Source organism: Capricornis sumatraensis, chromosome X (assembly GCF_032405125.1).
Source record: "Capricornis sumatraensis isolate serow.1 chromosome X, serow.2, whole genome shotgun sequence".
Classification (NCBI taxonomy): domain Eukaryota; kingdom Metazoa; phylum Chordata; class Mammalia; order Artiodactyla; family Bovidae; genus Capricornis; species Capricornis sumatraensis.
In genome coordinates this window covers 55571182-55590187 of record NC_091092.1, presented here as the reverse complement: position 1 = coordinate 55590187, position 19006 = coordinate 55571182, and the positions used below count along the sequence as shown (strand labels likewise).

Below are 19006 nucleotides of genomic sequence, written 5' to 3'. Positions count from 1 at the left end.
TTCTTCCTCTCTGTCTTTTCAAGCCTTTCGTCACCAGTAAAAGCAGAGGTTTCTTCCAATCAAGCGCTTGAGGTGCAGTAGACAGCTGCTTGCATGGTGGCCTCTGAGGGGTACCCAATCTCTGGCCCCTACCCAGGGGCCATAAGGCCTGGGATCCAATCATTAGTGATTCATTCCTCTGGGAAAGGATTTTGTCCCCCTGGACTTCTCTTTTATAAGGCAATGCTTCCTGAGATGGGTAAAATGGTTAGTCATTCTAAACCCAGTGGGATTTTGGTTGAGGATCATGCTTTTGGCTTTGACAGAACAGATCAAGGTAATACAAGAGGTTAGGTAGGCACTTGGAGAAGGAGGTAAGACTGAGGGATACGGAAGTTAATATTAAGGTCTCGCCAAGGAACAGCCCTACAAGTGCTCAAGAAACTATGGTTCTTAATGCCTTCCACTTCTGTTTTCAGCAAATCACACTTGTACATCCTTGTACCTTAAGGAACTTCTGCAGTTTATGTTTCTGATGTGCTATCTGTTAGTGAAGGCCTAGGGTGACCCACTATCTTTTCACGTATCTCATCCTGCTTAAGACCAATGAAAATCTCCAAAGTGATTCATGTATATGTAATATTACTACAAATGCTGTCTCTGAAACTATTTTATAACTCCAACTTTTCATTCACTCAGACAGATCTTGTCTTTTATCATTCCAAATTATGGAGATTTAGCTGTATTTGCAGAGTATAAATAGGTCAAGTCACAAGCAACAGAAAATCAAGACTCTGACCTTGAAGAGTCTCACCTATAACTCCAAAAGGTAAATAAGAGCTGCTTGGGAAGCCCTGATTATAGAGGTTAGAGCAATGAACTAAAAAAAATAAATAACAAGAAATGAAACAAAGCAAAACTTTAAAAATTACTTACTTCACTTGTTTGAAGAATCGTGAACTTTGGCTGTTTAGTCTTTGAACTGGGTGCACTGGGCTTGCCATCCAAGAGTGATCCAAATGACAGATTCCCAAAGCTGTTGTCAAATTCAATCGAAGGTTTCAGTGTGGGAGAGATGTCCGGGGCCTGGTCCTGACCATCCATGGGTCGGACATAGGCGGTTGGTTTTTGCTGCCCCATGTTTGTTTTGCAGTAAAGCCCTGGTGGGAAGTTTTGAACCGAAAGGCCGCTGCTGGGAGCTAATAGAGATGAGGCAACTAGGGGAGATCCAGGCGCTTGCACTGTAAATTCCGGTGCTTCTGGTGAGTTGGACTGATAGATTTCTTTGAAAGTATCCCCTCCACTGGACTTGAGAGTATTGTCTTCCTTTGCCAGTGGGTTTGATTCTTCAACCGCTCCAACTTGAGGCTGTTCGGCTGGGTAGACAAAGAAGTCTTCCAATCTGGCTTGGGGCTGGTCTGGGGTCGGCGGCTGCATCTTGTTGGGCTGACTAGTGACTTGGCTGGCTGCTACAATGCTAGTGTTCTGACTATCTCGTGACCAGTCAGGTTTTGACTTCCGGTTGCTGTGTATTAGAGTTGAATTCAGTATCACGACAGAAGGTGGAGGCATTGGCGCTGAGGAGTGCGTGTTATCTTGCTGGTGCACTGGGACCATTCGGTGCTTTTGTTCTGGAAAAAAGCTGGGTTCATTTTTGTTGGTGGGAGTCTGGGGCATGGAATTCTTTGGGATTCCCACTAGATGATTCTGATTAGAATGGTTAGTTAGCAAATCCTTCATTTCATCATAGTTTCCCAACGTGTTCTGGACTCGGTTCGCAAGTGCATCACCTTTGTTTGTCTAAAATAACAAAAAGATGGGGGTGGGAGGAGAGAGAATGAATAGGTTTGTGTTTCCTACTGTTAATGTTTCAAACAGATGTCCTAAGTAGACTAGCATATAGGGTTCTTTAAAATTCTCATGCTGCCATATAATTTCATACTTTTCATGTTCAATGTAAGAAAAAAAATCAATAACACTATTGAAAGAGCCTATTGGAATGAACTGTGTGATGAATGTCTATATACTCCCTGGCTTGTTCTTAAATATGCTCATGGGGTGGGGGAGAGTTTTAAATTATGTTGCTTATGAATTTTATTAGCAAAATAACTTATTTTAGGTCCAGTGAGTTGAACTGCTACAAGCTACACTTTAACAACTTCCACTTACTGATCATTGGAATTATAATAGAATGTTCAATTTATATTTGTTCTTGACATATAACGTAGCCCTTTGTGCTACATTATAGCATGAAAACTCTTAGCCCATTGGATAAGGAAGTCAATTAAACTGTGCTATCATGACTATGTTCAGTTTAGAAAAGGCATGGGCTTAAACAATAACAAATTGAGCTAACTTATGACTAAAGCGAATCCAATTCCTTTTAATCAAAGAGTGTGTAAATTACTGGTGTCTGCCTACATATTCTGGGGACAACTATGTTTACATATTGGTGATTCATACTCGTTTACTTTGAAATGGTGCAATTGTTCATCAACAGTGACTCTGTGTCTTTTCAAGGGTTTAGAAAAATTTATTCAAGAATTTAGGCTGTTGTTTAAATTAAAACAAAGTTAAATTTTAAAGTGAGGCTGGCAACTACATCATTCTATGGACAACAACACCTACCAAAATGGTTGTGATTGTTTTTTAAAATAATTAAGATTTCCATGAGCTTTTGTAACATAGTAAAGAATAGCTTTCATATCTAACAAGTGGAGCTCCATATACTTGGAAATGACTGTCAAAAGTCTGGCTCTTCATCTTTGAACATGACTTTTTATTATTCTCTTTACCTGCCAAAGGTGTTATCAAAACCAGCTGCTGAAGTCAGAAAGGCAAAGGGTTTCTTTGTGCCCAGGCTGCACTACCATTGCAATGAAGGAAAGCTGTTTGCATCCGTGGAGCCATCTGGCAGCAGGGCCAGTGCATGGGGAAAACGCCCACCCTGGTAGCCTCCTTGTCCCAAGGGTCAGATGCAAGTTCTCCATGCACAGGAGGGGGTGACCTCCTCCCCATTAGTACAACCACCATTGGAGATTGATGTTTAACATATAAGGTTGCTTATACACCCTTAACAGCTGATGTGGAGCCCAGGAGTGTGCCTATTCACACCAGACATCTCAGGCTAAACCTCAGATGTATGGCTGAGTGCTGTTATCTGTTAAGTGAAGATGGGAGAGTGTGTGAATAAATAGAGGGTGAAGAGCTGGAAATGAATGAAATCACACAGGGAAAGAAAATGAGGAATGAGAAGATGAGGCTCAGGAGGGAGCCTTGTGGAACATCAACCTTTAAGAGACTAGGAGAAGACCATTCCCTTCTCCAGGGATCGAGCCTGGGTCTCCTGCATTGCAGGCAAATTCTTTACTGTCTGAGCCACCATCACCAGGCTAAGGAGAAGAGGAGGAGCAAGCAAAGGATAATGAGAAAGAGCAACCAGAGAGGGAATCAAGCTGAGAACCTTGGCCTCATTGTTAGCATAATTGCCACAGATTGTATATAGTATTCAACACAGATCACGTGGTAAATCATATAGGACACTTTCACAGAAATGAGGGCATGTACAGAAATATGATTTCCAAGACTAAGGAAAAGTATGCAAAATGTATACTGAGGGCTCTGTGGGGGATGGGAAATCTTAGAAATCAAATAAATACCTGTCAGTTTCAGTTTACCTATCCTCAAGAACATCTTATATTGCATCACATGCAACCTGGTGCTGAAGAAGTGATTAAACAATTACAGTCCCAAATAATTTTTACCTGAATAATTGCTCCATTTTCAGAAGCGCATTTGAAAGGCATAATTTAATAAATAAAGGGAGAAATTACTTTTATTCCCTGAAAGTCCCTAGGTTTGTCAATTTTAAAGGCAGAAATTCTTTTCCAGCTAAGGCAGGAGTAAACACATTGTATACAGTGTTCTCCTTCAATGGAGTTGCACAACGAACCAGCTAGGCAGTAGCCAAATCCAGACTCTCTATTCAATCCCTAAATTTAGAACAACAAGACTTCATCATTGTGAAGGCCCAGTAGAATTTGATGCAAGTTTTTAAACTTGCAGGGTTGTTCTGGTCCCTGAAATAGTTAACCTCTTATGTAAGATGACTGCCTAATAAACACTAATACCTGCTGTCTTCAAAGATCTGACCCAACAAAGGGAAACAAGACCATTTTATTCCTCATCTTAAATGCTTCCATTTTTACTGTCTCCTTTAATGAATTAAGATAAGCTTCCTACTTTAGACAAAGAGAATTCTATAACCTTTACCTTTTGGTTTTAGCTACCAGGAAGCTCAGTTATTGACCTCTCATTGAAAGTTAACTTTCCTTGAAAGACAGTTGTACTAGAATAAAAACTTTGCCCCCTGATGTCACAGAGAATGCCACAGTATCTCAAAGTTCTGAGAAGACATTCATTCTCTCTAGGCCAACATCATCAGGACTCAAGAATCTCAAGGCCCACTGGTTTGCCAGTAAGCTAGTGACATCCCTGTTCCTATTTTAGCAGTAAATAAAAGGGACATGTTCATCTTATCTTCAGTGGAGAGATCCTAGTTAGGTTTTAACATCTCTTCAGTTTATTGTTATACTGACCTGGGTTTCTGATGCACGCTTAGAAATTTTTTTTTTTCCATCTCCAGGTTTTAAAATATGCTTGAAATTAGGAGAATTTCTAAGCTGGCCAATGTCTAAAACTGTTATCTACATGACTAAAATTAGAAGAAAACTGAAAGTTCTCTGAATAAAATAGAAAATCCACCTCCTACTGTTCAAGGTCTACTACACTTGTGATTTCTCTTCCAGCACAAAACTATGAGCTTTTCGTCAAGACTAGAGACCACTTTTATTCATCATATCCTCAACACTTAGCACCATGTCTGGTGCATATGAGGTCCTCAGCAAAATGCTGCTAAATTGAACAGAATCAAACAATAATTCATACCCTGTTTATATCAAAATAAAGGATTTGCAATGGCTTGGAGTCAAAGGTACATAAGTAGAAAAGCAAAGTTAAGCTAATTTGGTTACTGTGATTGAATATCAGATCGAGCTGCTTGGTAGCTAAAGGCCAACAGGAAATTCTCATAGCATGTAGAATTCTCTTTGTCTGATGGCAGGAAGCACACCCTAATTCATTAAATGAGACCCATGTTTGCTGGATACCAACAAGTGAAAAGGGATTCCTCTCACTGATTTGGTTTGGTTTGGTCAAAAGAACCTCTGGAAAATAAAATAGGTCTTTTTTTCAGTACCAGTTTTACAAGAGATGCAAAGATGTTCCTCACATTTCCTTATGATGACTAAAAAGCAAGAGCATTGCACTGCTGAAGTCTAACTCAGTGCATGTCTGCACATGGAGTTAGAGGTCAGACTCACAGCTCCAAGTGTGGGGCTTTCCTGTACACTAATGGCATAAGGGATGAAGCTGGGATAACCTGGGGGAGTGGAAGGAGGTCAACTCCCTTCGACTAACTTCCCCACACAGCAATTGTCAGAGGGACTTGTGACTGGAACTGCACAGCAGATAGTTCAAGGTTGAGTTCACGGGCGACAGTTTTGAGTTGCTGATTGACGGAAGATCCGTAACAGACGTGCTGTGGCTACAAGTAGCAATTACCAGGGTCATTCTTCAGACACACACTGGTAAATTTCAAACACTCAAGAGCCAGGGTTAGGCATGAAGGACACATAGACACACAGCCTCAAGAAGTCCACCATTCAACAACCTCAAAATAATTAACAGTACAGACCAGGTGGTCACCACAGGAGGTGGGTAACTGTCAACCAGTTTTTAAATTTCTCAAGATGTCAAGATGAGATCCACTGGATAGAAAATCCATTTATTTATACTTGCGTGATGGATGCTCATTATACACCATTGCAATTTCTGGCTCACACTAAATCTTCTTCATTCTCCAGAGTCTTAGCAACCCTTTTAAGGAGCAAGGGATTCTTAGCAGTCCTGATTGCACATTATAAACATGGCAAAAATGGAAATTTAGCCATTTCAATCAATTATAGGCTTCTTTCAATTTGGCCAATTCTTTACTTCCTGTTCTAGATAATTGATTGATACCTTAAAGGTAACCTCCGCAGCCATTATTTTCTAAGTAATCACAATTTCTCAATCATCAAGGAAATGCATTTCCAAGTATTTTCAGGCATAAATTACATGGCTGGTTTGTGGCTTATGACTAACAGCACTCCTTCATTTAAGCTTTTTGCCTCTCATTACTCTGAGAAATGCAGAGTTGCCTCAGTTTGCTTCTAATGTTATCTACAAATCAGTAGTATAATTTCATCGCAAGACTAATGTGTTAGGAGATTGTGGTACCAGGGTATTACTTTTTAATAAAAGTAGCAAAATAATTTAAGTTTGGGGGTTTATTTTTTCCTTTTATTTCATTATGGCTAATGTATGTGATTTGTAATTCCTTTTTTTTGAACTCTAATATTTTTACAATTAATCTCTTTAAGCTGTGAGTTGCTATTTCTTTCTCTAATTATAATAACCATGATACCTTGAATTTGTACAGCACATTACATATCTCAAAGCAAAGCTTCCCCTGGCTGTTCGGCTTGATTCTCACAGCCACCATGTGAGTCGGCAGAGCCGTTCTGGTCTAATCTGCCTTCTATGTGCCCTGACCCAAATGACCATGGATAAGCAATTTAACGTCTCTGTATCTCACTTTCTTCATTCTTGTTGATCTGTGAAGAGCTATAAAATGTCAGTTGCTGTTGCTATTAACAGGTATCATTTTTTCTATCAGCTATTATTATTCACTTCAGAGACAAGGAAACTTTAGGTCAGAGAAATAAAGTTTCTTCCCCAAAGTCACACAAGGTAAGCTTATAGGGTCTTCTGACTTCCTGTCAGAGGGTAAACAGCTTCCTGTTACAGGCAAAGAAGCACACTTATGGGGATATGAAGCTGTAGAGAAGCCACCTCACTTTCTGCGCTTTGAATTCCTCATGGGAAACATGAGGAAAATGTGTAGCCAGTTGCTGTAGGGACTAAAGAAACATCTGTAGAAAGTTCTAGCACAGAGGAGGCACTTGGTACATGCCAGTTCCTCATCCTTCCCCATCTTTCCACACTAATCTACACATGTCAAATGGCATTTCTCAAGCACTTTTGAACACATCCTTTTCTGCAGCACAGTACAAACTCAGATTTGAAAGTTACTAATATAAATGAAAAAAAGCAGCCACAAAGGGATGTTACCCACCATCACCCTGATTGAGAGGTGGTAAGCATTCTTTCCACTCTGGGAGTAATAGAAGTGAAGCCAAGAAAGGACAGCAGGTCCTAGGGACAGGTGCTCATTGGATAGTTTATGAACTACCAATGCCATCAGATAAGCAATCTGGTCATGCTTTAAGATTTAGGGTAGCAAGAAGTTTCCTGAAAGTCCTGATGAACCACCAGAAATTTTGATTTTTAATTTTGCAAGCATTCCTGCCACAACCCTCAACAAGAGTTGTATAGGAAAATCCTCATTTCTACAGTGGACGTGGGCCAGCTCTAGAACTCCCACTGCCACCAGCATGTCCAGATATTCCAAGGGTGTCCACACCAGTTGGGTCTAGGGAGCTCTTGGAGGTGTACCTCGCTTCTAGTATCATGATATGGGGGAAAGGAGAAGCATACTGCCCAGTGATCTCCCAGGGAACCCTGACCATGTACACAGCATAAGATGTCAGTCAGTCATCAAAGCAACAGTGAAAGAAAGAGAATGACTAGGTCATCAACTGTTAGCATTATTCCTTTCCTTCATAGTCTCTACTTCAAAGCAAAGGCTCTTCCCCATCAAGAAGCCCAAAGGCACCAGGCTACTAATCATACATCAGGCCTGGCCTGGCCCTAGACTAATGCTTCCATCTGTGTCTCTACCTGACAGACCCTTATTGTATCAAGACAGATTACTTTTGAAAACTTCTGACAATGTTGATAACAGGTTCTTTAACTGCCTACTCAAAATTACACTATTTACATCTAAAAATAAGTATGCATCTACATTACAGGCTTGTTAATAAGAGATGGCATTTCCCTACAAGGACATTAACTCAACAAGACTTTAAATTATAAAGGGGGAAATAATTCAACTGCTCTACACCTCAAAATAGTGTCAAGTATGGAGTAGATACTGAATTTTAAGAATGAGCCCTTGACTAAAGCTCATTTTTCTAACGCATCCAAAGATAAGAGGTAAAACTCAGCTGGCCATTCCTCTTTCTCAGGGAGGGATGAGGTTGGGAATTCCCTGGTATCCAGTGGTTAAGACTCTGAACTTCCACTGCAGGGAGTGTGAGTTTGATCCCTGGTCACAGAATTAAGTTATTGCATGCCACATGGTGTGGCAAAAACAAAACAAACAAAAACACCAAAGAAGAGAGGAGGTATCTGTCATCCTTTGACCTCGTTTCCATTTTCTGAGAAAAATGGAGGCTGCAACTTCTTGTCTTCTACCCTCCTTCTTTATTCTCATCCTAATATTCCGTTCCCTTTCCTACCCAAGGTTCATGACTCATCACATGTTCTCAATTTTGTATTTATTCATCTGCTCTAGGACCTTGCTCTGCTCATCAGTACCTCTCCCTCCTGTGTCTTCACCCTTTAGTTTCCCTTCCCTCCAATCCACCGCTCCCCACACTTCCAACATCATCTTTACAAGTCTTCATCTGTCTTTGCCATTTCCTGACTTTAAAATTGGCGATGACTTCTCTTTGTGTACAGACTCATGTCCAAACACCTAGGTATTCAAAGTCTTTAGGCATCTATTCTCCTGCCTATCTCTTCATCAGTTACAAGGCAGTCATGCCTTCACTCATTTGTGATGATCTCTGCACTGGACAAGGAATTCCTTGAAGCAGGAACTAGATCTTATTTCTCTTTGGACACTAGTCTAAGACATGGCTGACACACAATGGGCCTTCAATAAATGCTTGTCAAACTAACCATATCTCACCATGTACACATTCAACAGCAGTACAGAAATTAAACCAACTGAAATAGGAAAAATGGATTATTAAAGATTACACTACTATTGACAAATTGAAAACTAGTAGTCTCTTTGTCAGACTTACCAAATTTGGAAGCACCTGAGCATCTCAATCAAGAGCTTCTTGCTTAGTCTGAACAAGGCAGCAAAGACTCTGGTCTTACCAGTCACCGATCCAGACAGCTCACTGTCTACATCAGTCAGTATCCCCTCAGTGGTGCTCTTCTAACATTATGGCTGTTTTAGCTCTTACACCATTTTTGTTTCACTGAAGAAAATTACACTGCTCCTAAATTTCAATAAAAACCAATCAGCTGCTAACAATTCAAAAGGATTCTTCTCCCAACCTCCACTCCAAATAGAAAGTTCAGAGGCAGTCATTGTGAAATAGCCACTTGAAGATGTAGAAGTATGATCTTTATTGGAGCTACACACTAGCCAGAAGTCCATTAGAAAATCAACCAAGCTACACTACCCCCTGTGGTTGAGGCAATCGCCTAACCCATGATTATTAATCACCAGCAAAAAATGATTGGCTTTTTCCCTTTGTCCTAGAACAGTGATTTTCAAAGAGCTCTCAAACCACTGAACAGCTGCTAACAACCTGAAATGGAAACAGGAAGTAGTGGTTTTGCGATGGATGGCACCAACTGGGAGGAGACACAGACATCCCCAGTGACTTTCTGATGAAGTCTTCAGGGGCTGCTTCCCTGATGATAATCAAAGTGAGATCAAGCATCAGGGGGCATTCCTTGCTAGAGGAGGTGCTGGGCAGGAAAGAATCCCTTGGAGACAGGCAGTCTCATAAGTCCCTTTCAAATCTTACTGTGTTCCCCCAAGAAACTGGAATTTGCCTCTGAAGACTTCCTCAGAAACTTGTCATGGCCCCAAATACAGCACAGGTATATATTTCATTTGTAAAATAGATTCTTTTGGAAATGATTTGGGTGTTTTAAAAATAGATTAAGTATTGATCAGTGCATTCAAAAATATAACAAGCAACCATTTTGCAGAAAGATAAATTACATACATATTCAGCTACCTTGTAGGGCTCCCCAAAAAGATCAAAGCCTGAAGAAAAGAGATCGTCTTCTTGCTGGACTTCTTGATTCCTCCGCTCCCATTCCCTTTTCTTAAGTGCACTACGGTCTTGTTCATAGTGACTGATGTGCAAAGAAAAAGACAAAAGGAGACAAAGATGAATTAGTAATGGAAGCCATGTTATCAATAAGAAAAAAAACAAGTTGAGGCTACCCAAACTGATACTGTACAGAGAGCCAACCTCCTTTTCTTTATTTAACCAGCAGGTTAAAGATCCTGACCAGTTCTTCAGAATCCAAAAGGAAACAGAAACTGGCTTATGAGGCATTGTAGTCATGACCATTTAAGTACAGCATAATCCTCTTCCCTTGTCCTGGCTTGATTACTACAAGCAATTACTACAGCCTACCCCGAAGTCAGTCCACTGTGAAAAAGAGTACTGAATTCAGGTTTCACTGTGTTGCCAACTATCTAGGGCTCAGAATTCACAGATGTCACCAAGTCCAAAGGGAAAGGAATTATCAAATATATTATTGCAGATAAACAGGAATTCTGTCCTGAGCCCACAGCCAGTATTAGTCTGTTGTAATGAAGTCGAAGGAGGACTTCCCTGACAGTCCAGTGGTTAGGACTCCAAGCTTCAATCACAGAGGGCACAGGTTCCAGACCAGGTTAAGGAACTAAGAATCCCACATGCCACATGGCCAAAAGAAAAACTCAAAGGAGAGTTTAAGAACATCTTTGAAAGTCCACAAAAAAACAAATCACCCAGTCAGTCACACTCCTTTTTGATTTGTTGTTATTCTTCCCACAGTTTGCATCATAGGTGACTAGAAGTCTTTTAAGGGGTCTGGGTTGATCAACAAACTGTCATTAATGAAAAGAGGTACCAAAAGATTTAAATAACCTTAAGGCACAAATGTTTTATGAACACTATGTTACTCTGACTCTCATCACATTTCAGGCTTTCCCTTTGGAAGATCAGTACTATATCAAAGATACATTCTGGGTCCTTGGATTTTATAGAATGGAATACTTCCTCAATAAGAACACAATTATTTTCTTCATCATGCAAGACTATGTGTATTAAACTATAATCTGTAAGTCTCCCACTGGTGGGCTTTATTTTGTTCATTGGGATTTCCCTCCTGCTTTTGATTATAATCCTACTCAAGGTGAGCACACATACGCTAGGAAAATTTTAATTATACACATGTACATAAAGTGCCTAGAAGGTGCTGAATAAATGTTGTTTTCCTTGCTTATGTTAATATAGGTATCCCCTGCTTTCCAAACGTTTGCCTTAAGCCACTTTTACGAGAGACCTATGTTAGTACCTATTTGCACTAACCAAAAGTAATCCAAAGGGGATTTTCACTTTTACAAAAAACATAATTCCCTTACTAATGTAGGTCTTTCATAAAAGCAAAGTGGCATAATGAGAACTTTCAGAAAGTGGGGGATACTCTTCACTTTTACACCATTCTGCTTATTAAAGTTTTTATAGTAACGCTCTACTTTCAGCTACCGGATGAAACCTGTAATGTCATGTGAAGATTTAATTAGGTAATTAGCATGGAAGAGAACATAGTAGCTAAAGGAACTACAAGAGATATACTGATATAATATATAAGTACAGTCAACAGGTTTTGAATACATTTCAAACCTTAATACCTATCACTGGTAGCCTACTTTGCCCATGCTGCTGCTGCTGCTAAGTCACTTCAGTCGTGTCCGACCCTGTGCGACTCCATACATGGCAGCCCACCAGGCTCCACCGTCCCTGAGATTCTCCTGGCAAGAACATTGGAGTGGGTTGCCATTTCTTTTTCCAATGCATGAAAGTGAAAAGTGAAAGTGAAGTCGCTCAGTCGTGGCTGACCCTCAGCGACCCCATGAACTGCAGCCTACCAGGCTCCTCCGTCCATGGGATTTTCCAGGCAACAGGACTGGAGTGGGGTGCCATTGCCTTCTCCACTTTGCCCATGAGTATCACATAATGTTAATTTACAAAATAAGAGCCCAGAGTATGTGATATTCATGGCAGCTTAACTAGATATTGATATAGATGGAGTGGAAGAGGACAATACACTTAACCATCCACCTTTCTCCACAGGAATACTTGAACTGACAAACTAAGTGACTTTGACAGCTTTATCTCCTGGATAAACAACTCTTCATTTCCCCATTTTAAAATCATGGCAAAAAATAAAAAATAAAATCATGGCAATGTTTATAGGATGTTTGGGTTCAGTGATAAAGAAGCTGCCTGCCAATACAGGAGATGCAGGTTCGATCCCTGGGTCAGGAAAATGCCCTGAAGAAGGAAATGGCAACCCACTTTAGTGTTCTTGCCTGGAAAATCCTATGGACAGAGGAGCCTGGTGGGCTACAGTCCAAGGCGTCGCAAAAGAGTCAGGCATGGCTGAACAACAACAACAGCTATCTTTTCGTAATACAAAAATGCCAGGTACAGAAGAGCTCCGTGGATCACTCATGAGTATGCCCAGCAAATGTTATCACTGTCTCGGAAAATTAAAGATCATCCAGAGGTCCACCCAAAGCCAAGGCCCTACATCTGGGCCCTGCCTGGTCAAGAAAGACACCAAGTCCAAGTACTGGAAGCCGGCCCATCCTTCACAGCCTAGATGCCATCCACAGACACATTTGTTGGCATCATCTGTCATTTCCATTCACAAGTTGAGATCAGAACCCCAAACCTCTTCCATGTGGATGCTGACGTGTGGTCAACAGTTACATTTTGGGTGCATGAAGGGTGGCGCACAAGACTCAGCATCGTGTCCTGGCTGTGTGTAACCCAAGCTCATCATCAATTTGCCAAAACCAAACAATGATGGGGTGTCCAGGGTGGGACGGGGGACAAGTTAAAGCAATATTTAGTGAGAGTGGGAAGCTGGGAGGAAGGTTTGCTGCAGAGAAGAAAGACACTTCATTTCTTTGCCCTCAGCAGCCATGACCCTCCACATAAACTTGAGCACCAAAGCATCATGCTTCCAAGGAACATGAGCAAGATGTCAGTTTTCCATTCCATGCACCTGACAGCCCAGAATGACAGGCCCGGGGATCACATTTCAGTCTCCCACAAGAAGCACGGAAGGACTTCAGTCTCTTGGCTTTGCAAACTACCTCTCTCCGGCTCTGAGGGCCAAGATAATTAAAATCCCGAAGGAAAGAAAGGACATATGCTTCAACATGCATGACAACCCTTTCAGCGGCCAGCACTCAGAGCATTTGGTGCTTTCAACCCAGGCTGGATGCGTTAGGAGGCTCTCGGCTGCATTTTGCATCAGTTCATTAAGCTACCAGATTCCAGACGAGAAATCTGAATAGTAGATTGAGCATGCGCATGGGTGTTATCTGTGGCGAGCAAACTGCCTGCTGCATTTTTTAACACATACAACAAAGAACAGTTAATTCTCATATCTCTGGGGAGAGTGAATTTCATCTCCATAGAGTTGCTGCTCCTGGGAGGCAACCAATTCTCTCCAATTTTTTCCTTTCTCACTCAGCACGGCATTGCACCGAAAGCTTCACCCAACGAGGTATAATGAGGAACGAACTATATGGTGATGAGGCTTTCACAGTGCAGAACGTCACTGATTTCTGACTGAAACCAAAATGACTAATTTGAAGCACCAGCTAATTAAAACCCCAGCTATGTATTTAGCCTCTTGTTGCACCTACTGCAGTTTATAATCACGAGGACCTCTTTATCTACTCAATTAAAGTTCTTCAGATTCTGGGAGGTTGTGTTTGAACCTGTGAGCCCCACAGAGACCACAGGAAAGCCAATGTCTGTCCCTTGAAGATCTGATGCCCTGTTACATGCCTAGGCTTGTCTTCCCATGAAAAAAAGTTGGGGGGGGAGGTGCTCCACGGCCCACGAAGACATGCTCAAGCCAGAAATCAGAATTCATCCCCATGTTATTGGTTTGAACAATTCAACTTTCCTCACACTGATGAAGACAGAGTGAACTAGGCCTCTCAGTGTGAAAACTCACTTTCACATTAGGAAGTTGGGCCCCAAAGCACAACTTGAGGCCTCTACACTCTTAGCAAGGAAGAATGTTCTTCCAACTGTTTCCTACAGGATAGAAGGGAATTTGGCACATTATGGTGACACTGAACACTCAAAGTCCAGGGGGAGGGCCAAATCAGGGAGTGGGACCAAAAGATACAAACTACTATACGTAAAATAGACAAGCTAAAAGGATCTTTTATAGAGCACAGAGACTATAGCCAATATTTAATAATAACTCTAAACGGAGTATGATCTATAAAATTTTGAGCCTGTCATGTTTAACATCTGAAAAAAATATAATATTGTAAATCAACTATATCTCAATTTAAACATGCTAATAAAAAAAAGCCACCTCAGTTTACTCTTCACTGAACAAAGGCCTTAGTTTTTTCTCCGTACAGCCTATGTTTTTGGAGTCCCTGCTTCATTGACATCTCTACTAGCTGACACAGAAAGGACAGAAAAAAGAACAAGCTCCATTCAACTAAATACATTTAAGTCACCAAGACCTTGAACTACACTGGTTGGAGCTGCATGGGTCGAGTTACATGCGGATTTTTTCAATAGTAAATAGTAAAGTACCACACAATCCACAGGTGGTTGAACCCAAGGTTGGCTTAATCTACCGATACAGAATCACAAATAGAAAGGGACTGCAGATACAAAGGGTTGGTGCCCCTTAGCTCGCCTTGTTCAAAGGCCAACTGTACTCTGTTACTCATTCCAACACAAGGCAGTGATGAGATGTTACTCTCTAGAATGGATCTTTTATATTAGCTCTGGTTTCATCCACCCATTGGTCTCCCTGGCCTCCAGTTACAGAGAACCTGCCCTCCTAACACAAGAGGGATATATGACCCTCTGGATGGGAATGGAGCCAGCCCAAGGCCTCATCAGGGGAGTGGCAAAGGAAGATGCCAATCCGTGTCTCTTCCATCTTTAAATTCAAGTGATATCTTCTCCTTCTCTCAGATATTCTCCTATACTCACCCTTAAAGCAGATCTTGGACTCAGGCAATTCCTACTTTCATCATTAGAAGCCACAGGTGCATTTGTGGGGAGCTAAAACCTAGGACACATGTAAATAGCTTCACTGAGATGGAGGAAGCTCAATTCTGCTGTCTTCATTAGCTCACAGCAGTAGGACACCCAGGCTGACAATGCAGACTCGGCTGTCACCATCATCTTGTTCTTGTCTCTTCATTTTCCAGATGAAGAAATTGAGCTCAGAAAGGCAATGGGCCTCACAGGATGTCTGTAGCAGAACTGTGAGGTAGAACTCAGGTTTTCTGATTCCCAAACTAGCCCTCTTCCTAATACCCCAAGGTTTGTCCTTCTGACTCCATGTTTGCATCACCCTCAAGAATAAATATTAGTCCCATTTACACTGTTGGTCAACTTTCCTTAGGATGGTATTTTATTGGAAATTGCCAGTAGGAAAAACTTTAGGAGTTTAATTGGGATGCAAGTGAGTATAGAAAAGCCATTAGTTTCCTTATACCAAAATGTACAGAGCCTAAAGGGATTGTAAAAATTAACTACATCTGTGGGAAGAAGCTGAGCAAGTTGAGAGTAAAAACCAGTTTAAGCCCATTTGGTTTGTATATTTCATGAAGTTTAATCATCATTGCTTACCTAATTTGGTTATTTTACAAAGCTAGTTGGGAAAAAACTGGTATTTAAAAACAAGGTTGTTTATACTGCTAACATAGGATTAACAGTAGTAACAATGTACATAGAGGTAAATAACTCAGTCTCACTTGTTTTCTAATCCAGCTGGCACTAAAACACCTTTATTTTGGCTAATGTCTTTGTAAAAGCATAAAAATACATATTTAATTCACCCAAGGGAAAAACATAAGCTATAACTCACTCTTTGTGGTTCTCCTGAATGAATTTCTGCCTCCTATAAAATGTGTAGATATTTATGTTCACTGCATGTTCCAGAATTCCAAGTGGCACTTTTTTTTTCAATCCATTTCCAAGTTCAGTCACTCAGTCATGTCCAACTCTTTGCGACCCCATGGACTGCAGCACACCAGGCTTCCCTATCTATCACCAACTCCCAGAGTTTATGCGAACTCATGTCCATCAAGTCAGTGATGCCATCCAACCATCTCACATTTTTTTAAATATCTAGCCCTATTTTGAATTTAACACTGATCTAATGTCTATACAGCTTCTCTCAGTTTAAAAAAAAAATCACTCATTATTAGAGAAATGCAAATCAAAACCACAATGAGGTATCATCTTGCACTGGTCAGAATGGCTGCCATCAAAAAGTTTACAAACAATAAATGCTGGAGAGGGTGTGGAGAAAAGGGAACCCTCTTACACTGTTGGTGAGAATGCGAACTGGTTCAGCCACTATGGAGAACAGTGTGGAGATTCCTTAAAAAACTGGGAATAGCACTGCCACACAACCCAGCAATCCCACTGCTGGGCATACACACTAAGGAAACCAGAAGTGAAAGAGACACATGTACCCCAATGTTCATCGCAGCACTGTTTACAATAGCTCGGAAATGGAAGCAACCTAGATGTCCATCGGCAGATGAATGGACAAGGAAATTGTGGTACATATACACAATGGAATATTACTCAGCCATAAAAAAGAACACATTTGAGTCAGTTTTAATGAGGTGCATGAAATTGGAGCCTATTATACAGAGTGAATTAAATCAGAAAGAGAAAAACCAATATGGTATATTAACGCACTCATATGGAATTTAGAAAGGTGGTAATGATGATCCTATATGCAAGGCAGCAAATGTGACACAGATGTAAAGAACAGACTTTTGGACTATGTGGGAGAAGGCAGGGGTGGGATGATTTGAGAGAATAGCACTGAAACCTGTATATTACCATATGTAAAACAGATGACCAGAGCAAGTTCAATGCATGAAGCAGGGCAACCAAAGCTAGGGCTCTGGAACAACCCAGAGGGACAGGGTAGAGAGGGGAGTGTGAGGGGAGTTCAGGATGGGGGGACATATGTATACCTGTGGCTGATTTATGTTGAAGTATGGTAAAAGCCACCACAATATTGTAAAGCAATTAGCCTCCAATTAAAATAAATTAATTAATTAAAAAGAAAACCTCTGCCATTTGATACATTCAAAATCAACTTCGAGTTAAATTCTCATTGTATCTGCTAATATCCATGAGCATTTCAATGTGAAGTGCTATTTCCAAACTAGTCTAAAAAGCTAAAAACAGGCTATCATTATTTTGCACATATAGGGAAAAACACAAGAGAACCTTGGATCTGGAGATATGAACATGACCTTGAAAAAGGGTTTCTAATATTGGTAGAACCTCTAATGTTACATACATACAACCAAACATACAACCACTCTCTTCAGCAAATGGACCCTCTTCCTCACAGACAATGGTTCTCATTAAAAAGAAAAAAAAAAATCAAGATAGGAATGAAAGGACAGAAAACACATGAGACATTTACTCTCCACATCTAGCTGCCCACCCAGTCGCACCAATTTCTTTAGGTCTTAGGGAAGTGGGCCAGTGCTCATTCTGAGAGTTCCCTTAAATCTGTGCTTCCAGAAGTCCTGCATGTCCCCTGAATTCTGGCACCTTGAGGAGACCCCAGTTCCTCTACTTCTGAAAGACGAACTGGATTCAGTTCACCCTAGAGGTTTGTCAAATCATCCTCCAGTGGGGTCGGGTAGATAATTCAAGAACCACCCCTAATGTTTTATTTTTGTCTCACCTACTCTCCTTCTCTTCTACTCCCCACCTAGTTTTAAACATTATTATAACAACTCTATTGAGACATAATTCACAAACCATTCAATTCACCCATTTCAACTATACAACCAGTGGTTTTCAGTATATTCATAACATTTCACAACTATCACCATGATACAATTTTAGAATATTTGTCTGATGCCCCAAAGCAGCCATGTACCTTTTAGGCATTACTCCCCACCCTGAATCCTCCCTTCCAGGCCAGCCCAAAGCAACCACTCATTTCCTTTCTCTCTGAATGAATTTGCTTTTCCTGGATATTTCATTCACATGATGTAGGCTTTTGTGCCTGACTTCTTTCACTTATCAAAATGTTTTCAAGGTTCATCCACGTTGTAGCATGGATCAATACTCCATCCCCCCCCCTTTTTTTTGTATCTGAATAATATTCTACTGTTGGATATTCCTGGTCCTAAGTTACACCATGCTCATTCAGGAGGTTCAATCTTGTGCACTGATAATGATTTAACTGGGGTTCTCTATGTGTCCCATTAGACATTTTACTCCTTAAGGAAAAGGTCCATGACTTCTAAGTCACTGACAGCATGCTACAGGTGAGCACAGCAAATCTTCTTATATATAAATAACCAATGCTAAATATAGATAGTGTGAGGAAGACACTTTTAAAAAGTATTTGACTTTAAGCTTAGGGCAAAATTATTTTGACTAGCCTACCAAACTCCCCAAATGATGCAATACCTCTAACATATACCAACTCAAGATGCAAAGATAATTGAATATATCTAGGAATGGTAAAAAGGCTTCCCAGGTGGCACAGTGATAAAGAATCTGCCTGCCAGTGCAAAAGACACAAGTTCGATCAGGCACAGGTCAGGAAGATTCCCTGGGGAAGGAAATGGCAACCCACTCCAGTTTTCTTGCCTGGGAAATTCCATGGACAGAGAAGCCTGGTGGGCTATAGTCCATGGGCAAAGGGCTGGACATGACTGAAGTGACTAACACATACACAGGACAGCACAGAACAGTTGATCAAGGTGGGTCATCAAAAATCTCAACTCCCTGCTTCAGATGATCTGAGCAGAAAATCTCAGCTTGGAGGGAGCTCTTGGAGCATGGTAGATACTCAGATGGGTAATGATTGGCAACAATATTGTAAGAGTGCACAACATGTTCATTTTTGAGTGGATTCCATTTTAATGGAAATG

At 40.9% G+C, this 19006-nt stretch overlaps 1 protein-coding gene across 1 annotated transcript in view; it reads right to left on the bottom strand.

Moving 5' to 3' along the window:
- Positions 1–19006, bottom strand: part of AFF2 (ALF transcription elongation factor 2) — a 387822-nt gene that overhangs the window by 353621 nt on the left and 15195 nt on the right. Inside the window, exons 3-4 of the mRNA XM_068963139.1 lie at positions 10032–10152; positions 916–1779 (exon numbers count right to left, since the gene is read on the bottom strand). Of these exons, the coding sequence (XP_068819240.1) occupies positions 916–1779; positions 10032–10152 (985 nt within the window). The remainder of the gene's footprint in view (positions 1–915; positions 1780–10031; positions 10153–19006) is intronic.